This window comes from Bos mutus, chromosome 10, assembly GCF_027580195.1.
Source record: "Bos mutus isolate GX-2022 chromosome 10, NWIPB_WYAK_1.1, whole genome shotgun sequence".
NCBI classification, from domain to species: domain Eukaryota; kingdom Metazoa; phylum Chordata; class Mammalia; order Artiodactyla; family Bovidae; genus Bos; species Bos mutus.
Window position 1 is genome coordinate 97,161,124 of NC_091626.1, and position 7,623 is coordinate 97,168,746.

At 46.4% G+C, this 7,623-nt stretch overlaps 1 protein-coding gene across 1 annotated transcript; it reads right to left on the reverse strand.

Annotated features, from left to right (window-relative positions):
- On the reverse strand, positions 1-7,506 carry AHSA1 (activator of HSP90 ATPase activity 1). The gene is made up of 9 exons (XM_005908405.2): positions 7,281-7,506; positions 5,712-5,902; positions 4,020-4,102; positions 3,488-3,605; positions 2,366-2,454; positions 1,385-1,513; positions 828-929; positions 511-562; positions 1-394 (listed from the first exon to the last, which is right to left on the reverse strand). Exons 1-9 carry the CDS (start codon positions 7,358-7,360, stop codon positions 222-224), a joined length of 1,017 nt encoding a protein of 338 aa, XP_005908467.1. The 5' UTR covers positions 7,361-7,506; the 3' UTR covers positions 1-221.
- Positions 7,507-7,623: the final 117 nt, after the last annotated feature.

Sequence of the window (7,623 nt, forward strand, 5' to 3'; positions counted from 1 at the left end):
TGTTTTTTAAATTACGTTTATTTAGCGTATGTACACATAAAAGAGAAATCACCCTCTGTTCCCACCCAGCAGAAAACATGCACAAACCCAAGGTATACATGAAGGGACAGGGCCCCAGCCCCAAGTTAGTGGTTGGGATGGTGCAATCCTTTGAGTCACAAGCCCTGGTCAGGAGAGGGCTGGACTGAAGTGTTGGGCAGGCTGTACCCCCGCTGCGGGGCCTAAAATAAGCGCGCACCATAGCCAAAGGTCTGTTTGATGCCCTCAAAGTAGTACCGCTGCCAGCCCTGCCTCGTCCTCTCCTCCTCTGGGGCGGGGATGCCTCGGCCTTCCATGCACAGCTCAGTTTCTCCGTTCTTATCGATGAAGGTCAAGGTGATGATGGCAAAGTGCCCTGGGGGAAGGCAGAAGGGAGGGAGGTTTCAGATCCAGGGTTTCCATAGGGGCCTGAGGCGAGGGGGAAAGAAAGGGTTCTGGGGGTAACAGCAATGAACAAACATGCTTGCTTACCTTCTGGCCAAGATTTAAACCTCCATTTCATCGCAATGTATTTCTCAGGGACCTGAAATAATCAGAGGTCAGCCTTTTTGATATTTGCTTTCTCCCAGAAGAACTAATTTTACCCCACGAAGGAAAAAACTATAGGAAAGTGAGAGAGTCCAATTGTAGCATTCCTTTGAAAAACAAAATGAGCTTTTACTGACCCAAGAGATTAAAGTCTTAAATTTATCTACAGAGCTGGAAAGAAAAAGGCCGGGAGTGGGGAGGAAGGGACACATTATTCTTCTAAGCTGATAAAAGCCACGTCCTGGCTAGCAGGAACTCACCAGATCAGTGAATTCTCCAGAGACATTGCCGTCTACCAAGTGAAACTTGCCACCTTTGTCTGCTTCCAACATAGCAGGAGCGTGGGTGAAGGCCTGAACGAGCTGCAGAACAAAAGGAGGTAGGAAGATGTGCGGCTCTCGGGGGGACCCAGGAGAAGTGCTAGCCGACACCTGCGTGCCTCAGCTCTCAATTCCAAAGACACTACTCTGCCCAAGAACCAGCTTCAGGTTCTTTTCTGTTCCAGTAGAGACCACGCTTCAACTCAAATAATTCTTTCTAAATCCAGGATGCTATTACATTGGATCCATTTACTTTTCTAACATGAATGATTCCAGTTGTTCCCACTTACAGGACCCAAAATTAGTACAAGAAGAAAAAAAAAGGCAAATCCACTTTAATGAGTGGTGGCTTGAACATGTCTTTCCTTTGCCTCTTTGAGAACAAGGAAAGTCTCGTGGCTCCACTCAGCACTTTTCTGCAGTGAGAGGATGTCCCCACAACTCTAGTCACCTGGAACGGCAGACGCCAGGAGCTGGAAGGACAGGACTGTACTTACCTCTTGGGTGGTAAAAACTCTATAGAGCTCCTCTGGTGATGTCAGGAAGCTTTCTCTAAGGGTGATCTTACAAGTGGGGATTTTGACACCAACGGGTCTGGCCTGGGTTTTTGAAGGAGCAGACTTAGCCTGTGGAAGTGGCAGTGAAACTGTCAGTTTATAGAGTACTGGTGAGACCTCACTTCACAGGGCTGCAGGGACACACTGCCATTCACTCTCACAAACCTTGTCACCTCCAAGGCTAAATTACTCCAGGGGCTCAGAGGAAATGTATGTGCATGGGCATTTCTGTGAGGAGGGGGATTTTCTCAGCACTCTCAGTGCCACTCTGGGTGAAAGAAAAGTGATACTTCTTTAAAGCCCATGCCAGAGGACACACTAAATCATTATGTACTTCTGGAGAGTCCTGTGTAATCCTCAAGCAGAATGTCTGTTTAAATAGTCAGAAGCAGCACCCCCAGAATATCCTTCCGAGTGTGACAAAGGGGCAGGAGGGCTGAAAACCAGGTGCTGAAGCCAAACCAAACAAGCGCCAACTCCAGAAAATAGTTTGTGCTCCCCTCCAGTGCAATGAAATCAGTCAGTTTCCTGTTAGGTGAGGTCAGTGACCTAAGTAACCTCTGACACTTTGATGAGAACTTTAATATCAAAGGATGAAACGTAGATATGTTATTTTAGATGCATACAGGGGAACCTGCGTTCATAACCTCCTCACTGGTGTTAAATACCAAGAGTTGGACTCTGAAGCCCCTGATGGCTTGATGGCTTCCATTTGCTCTAGGAGTCTGTCGTAAATGAATAAAAACCAGGTTAAAGATGGGGCAACATACAACTACATTCTGTGGACCCTGAAAAGCAGCACCTCTGGCTCGGAGGTTAGGGTGGGAGAGAAAAAGCTGAGATACAGACTTAAGGAAGAGGCAGTGTCTCAACTCCCTTTCCAGACAGCCTCCTGCCCCACCATGCAGGGATACTGGTTACCTTGCGCTCCTCAGTTTTCAGTGCTGGCGGCCCAGCTGGGTCTACTGACTCTCCATTCATTGTAGGCAAGATCATACCCTGCGTGAATTCTGAAAAGACAAAATCCAGCTCCTGGAAGTTATTTCTTGGGAGCTGAGATTTGGGGCTTCACCGTAGTTCACAAACATGGCCGTCCTAACTCAGGAGGAGGTAATGACAACAGAAGGAGGAGTCGATCCATTTTACGTCTTTCCCTTTGATCCATGCCACATGGGTACCTGAGTGTATCCTACAGAATGCAGTATGGTCATTAGGATTACTTGAAACCCCTGACTCAATCAGAAGCATCACAACTTGTTAAATGTGTGTGAGGTCTACTGCGGATGGCAGCCAATGACTGCAGCGGCACTTCCAAAGCCTTCAAGAGTGGGGAAGATGCTCACAGCTGCATATTTAGTCCCCTTCTCCACTCTGCCGTACCTCTGTAGGACAGCCACAACTATTAGGGCATCAGAGCACTGGTTCCCACCTCTACACTGGCTCCCTCTGATGGTCACCAGAGGTACTCCGACACCCAGACCAGATCACGTGGGCAAAGCTGGAGTTCAGGGGGACAGCTGAGAGGACTACTATTCAAGTAATCCTAAGAACAGTCCAGGACTGTGCTCAATCTGGAGATGCCGGGTCTTTAGATCAGTGAGTCCAACAGAAATACCACCTCAGCCTCAAATGTAACACTACATTTTCTAGTAACCACCCTAAAGTGGTAAAATGGACAGGTGAAATTAATTTTGACCACATTCCCCTCATATATCCATTCTACCATTTGTGTGTTGTCAGTATCAGATAATTGAGATATTCTTCTTTTTAAAAAAATACCAAGTCTTCAAAATTTATTACATATTTTATACTCAGAGCACATCCCAATTTGGACTGCCACATTTCATGTCCTCAACAGCCAACGCATTAGACAACACATCTCTAAATCTTTCCCTACTTTACAGACTGATTTCAAGATGAAATAAGCCTTCTCCGCCCAGATTTCTACTCATTTACTAAAGAAAGAACTGTCAAGCCCCTTAATTAGCATCTGACAGGTGGAAAACTATCTTCTCAAGGCACTTATAACTACTCAAAGGATACCTGTTTTGAGGGTGCTGATGTAAATTCCCATTGCTTCTCTTAGAAGTTTCACCCCTTCTTCCTTCATTAAGGCCACGAGATTTGTGTCAGGCTCATCTTTGGCAAGGCTCACACTAATCTGAATGAAAGATCAGAAGTAGGTGGTAAATAGCTTGAGAGGCACCCACATTGGGAGATGTAGGTGCCGAGCAGTCAGATAACCGCTGACATTTGCAAAGGAAATGCATGACAGTTGAGGTATTCGTACAATCCCCATGAGTGTTTCTTCTCAAGGTCTCTCTGCTACCTACTGCCAAGACAAAAGTGGCTAATGTTAAAACTCACACCACTCACTAAAGCAAAGTAACTGAATAAGCATAAACTGCTCGGGAAGCTCCTAATGGCACCACAGACCCAGAAAGTCGTCTGCAGACTGGGGTTCTGAATGCTTAGGCCAAGCCTGGTCTGTAATCTTGAAGACAGATTATTTTTCTCATCTGAGAATAAGAGGATGTAGGAAACTCAGACAGATGAGGAATTGGAAAGCACAAACCTCCACTTCATCCACGCTATTTTCATCAGACAAATTGGGGATCTCCACATGGCCCTTGTACTGCACTCCAGACTTAGAGGTACCTGTCAAAAGTAATGCAGTATTATCAGTCTCCTCCTCTTCAGGCTAAGTCTTCTGCTCTGGATGTGTAACTAGTATTTTGCTTATGCTTCTTTTGGACAACTGCACCTACCTTCTTTATTTTGAGAGAAGGTGGCTGCCACACTAGAGGCAACCATTGCCCCCCTCCCTGAAATGTCTTTCCTCATCAGATTTCTGGAGACTGTGTTACCAGTGTGAGACTAAGAGCTACGTGAATTCAGCACTAGCCTGAATTCTGCTGAGGAGGACCTAGGTTAATAGCTAATACTGGCAGTTTTGCTAAAACGCTTGTTTTGAAAATACAAATTTGTTCCAATGCTATAGGTATATTAAGTGACAATTTGATTGTAATATGAATTTCATATTTGCTTATATGCACTTTCATCCACAAAGAAACCCAAACAGAGCTAAACAGAGCTGCATAGGAAAACACAAAACACATGTCTCAAACGTTAATCTGACAGTGACCTCAGTTCACCACGTGTGTTACAAGCCACACCATCCACGACTGGTATTATAATGCTCCTTCTGATTTCCCATGACACTCCTTCCATCACCTCACAATAACCCAAGTACCTCAGTGCCCCTGATGCCCACTTTCACAAGCAAACCTCAGGTTTTTGTCAAGGTAAAGCACGATATTTGTCAAATGATTTACGTTCTTATGATTTAACGTGTAAACTGTGCCACCAATTTTTACATTACTAAATTTAAAAAAATATCACTGATGAAGCTTTTGAGCATCCTGTCATGTCCCTAACCCTATCTTCCCTACAAGCTCTGTGGTTTTTGTTGGAAGTTTCTGCATAGTGTGGTGAATTTTAGAAACACGTGTCACGTTATAGCAGAACTGACTGTGTTTCAAAGTTAACATTATTTATCTTTACCTCTCTAGGCCTCAGTTTCTCAATCTATAAAAAGGAGGCTGGGAAAGATGATACCTATGGTTTCTTCCAGACTGCTATGCTTTAAAAAAAAAAAAAAAAAAGACAAAAATACATTTTGCCTCTGTTACCATTCAGTTGAGAAGAATTTACATGTTTTGCCCCATACATGTACTCTTTTAACTCTACTGTCTTTCCTTCCTGTCAGGACCATCCAAGGATGGCCCCAATTCTATCCTAATATCCTCACAAAAAAGACATTAAGCTAGAGAATAAAACCAGCCCCAGTTATAATCACATGCAAGCAGCATTATCACAGCACTCTAAACTATTAGGTTCACACTGGAATTAAAAAAACAAAAGCCAAAAAACTCCCATAGCCTACTTTCAAGTCATCCAAGAGGCAGAAATAGCTAGTCTGAAAAATGTCACATTGTATGCTCCCAAACAGGACAAGGCCCAGAGGTTCAGCAGCCCAGTTGCTACATCAGTAGGGACTTGTGAGACCCACAGACAGGAGACCCATTTAGTGTCCTGCAGCGGCAGAAAAATTTCAACATTCGATACTGCTTCCTATAGGACTCTAAAGCAGCACTATCTCCCTCAAAAAAAGTTCATAACCTCTCAAAAACTGTTCTCCCTGGCTCTTGAATAGGTCAATCAAAATGTGATTAACCCCTGTCCTAAAAGCCGAGCACAGACTTACCTGTCCAGTTTAGTTTGACGCTCCACTCATAAAAGAAGATAAGTTTGCCTTTGCGATTGTTAATGGATGCCTCTCCATCAAGCTTACTCACTTCTGTCACCTCGCACTTGCCTTCCTCATTTTGTACACGTACAGCCAGGAACAGTGTTTTCAGCTTATCTGTGGACCAGTTTGAAGCATCCCTTTCTGTCCTGCAAAACAGAAACAGAGCTATGGACCAACAGCCAAATGAAGGATACACTGCTTGCTCTACGCAAGAGCACCCAAGGCTATACGAGGCTGGAAAAGAACACAAAAGCCTCAGTCCCACTCCAGTATGTCCACAAATGTGTTACTCTTTTAGGAAGACCAGGAGTCAATAAGGACTGTCTGCTGTATAGCATGACAGTCAATTACTGTCAATAAGGACTACTGCTGTATAGCATGGTTTCAAACTTAATGGAAAATTCTGCTTTCCTTTCTCAGCATGATGGTGCTGGGGTCAGTACTGAATACTTTAACATGGCGCCCCCGTCTGACCAAATGGAAAACTGTGCGCTTCTGAGGTCAGGAGCACACAAGGGGGCCGCAAAACGCAGCGCTGAGCTAAAAGGTCCAGTTAAGAAGAAACCAATAATCTTGATCCCATTAGCGCAGTGTTTTGACCTATCAAATTCAGGCTGTGTTATAAATTTTGTGCCCTCCAAATGGCCCTGAAAACAATGAATGTCCAGGGTTTTAAAACAAACAAAAATGAAAGCCAACCATTCTATGTTAAGAGGAGAGGACGCAGGCTGAAATACAAAGGAAAACTATCTACCTTCTAATTTTCTAATAAACAAAAGTAAGATGAGCTACAACAGAGTAAAACTACAGTGTACGCCCAAAGTTCAGTGGACTCAGAAGGAATAAGAAAATATTACTTGCAGAACATTTCATGAAAGAGAGTAGGCTTTTAAGAGTGGTTGGATTATAAACTATGATTGCCCGGCAACCAGCGGCAGTCCCTGGAGCGACGATACAAGCAACTTAACAGTTCCGGGTGAGAGGCCACGGAGCCTTGGAGCATCACTCAGTTGTGAGCACTTGCAGATCACGTTCTAAGACCTGGCTTTCTGGAGTGAGGCAGCGATCCCTTATGACTGACTTTTAATTCCAGCCGAAAGTCGAAAAAATAGTAACTCCAACCCTCTCGAGCCTAACACTGCAATCTCTCAATACTAGACACGGCAGTTTTGGGTCTCAATGACGCCTCCGGCCACGTGTGAGAAGCATCTCTCCGCTCAGGCTGAATGCAGCAGCCAGAGGGGGTACGTCCTCCTGTGTGAAACCCCCTCGTCTGGGATGCAGTCTTCTACGTCGTCCCCCCACCCGACCTCCGGGCTTCCCCTCCACCCAATGAAACGGAGGTCTGAGGCTGGAGGGGCCTGCGACTTACGGACCCCTGGAGACAGGAAGGACCCACGCCCATCTCCTGCCAGGCAGGGCTGCCTAGACCCCAGTAGTGTTCCGGTCAAGGTTCCAGGGTACCCTCCGGCGCAACCCCGGCCCGGCCGCAGCGCTCCCTCGGCCTGGCCCGCTGGCCCTCACCAATGCCAGTTGTTGACGTTGGTGGCGTCCGCCCGCTCCTCCACGATCCAGCGTGGGTCGCCCTCACCCCACTTGGCCATCGGCTCTCCTACCGCGCCGCCACCAGCTCCCGAGCAGCCACAGCCACAGCCTCAGGACAGCCCGGTCGCGGCCGCCCGGCAGCGCCTGGAAACTACTAGAAGAAGCTGCAAGATCCTCCTGGCTTGCTTTTCCCTCCACCCCCCCCGCCCCTCCCCGCCTTGACTTCCGGCTCCGCCTCCCTCCCGCCGGGTACGTCGGCTACCCCTCCCCGGACCTTCGCTTCCGTTTGTTCTAAGGAATCCTTTACACTCCTTCGAGTTAT

Coding starts and splice junctions, on each gene's coding strand:
- AHSA1 (XM_005908405.2), bottom strand. CDS start 7,360: ATGGCCAAGTGGGGTGAGGGCGACCCACGCTGGATCGTGGAGGAGCGG. Junction 2,455..3,487: donor CATCAGCACCCTCAAAACAG/GTATCCTTTGAG, acceptor TTGTCTTTTCAG/AATTCACGCAGGGTATGATC. Junction 930..1,384: donor GAGTTTTTACCACCCAAGAG/GTAAGTACAGTC, acceptor TTTGTTCTGCAG/CTCGTTCAGGCCTTCACCCA.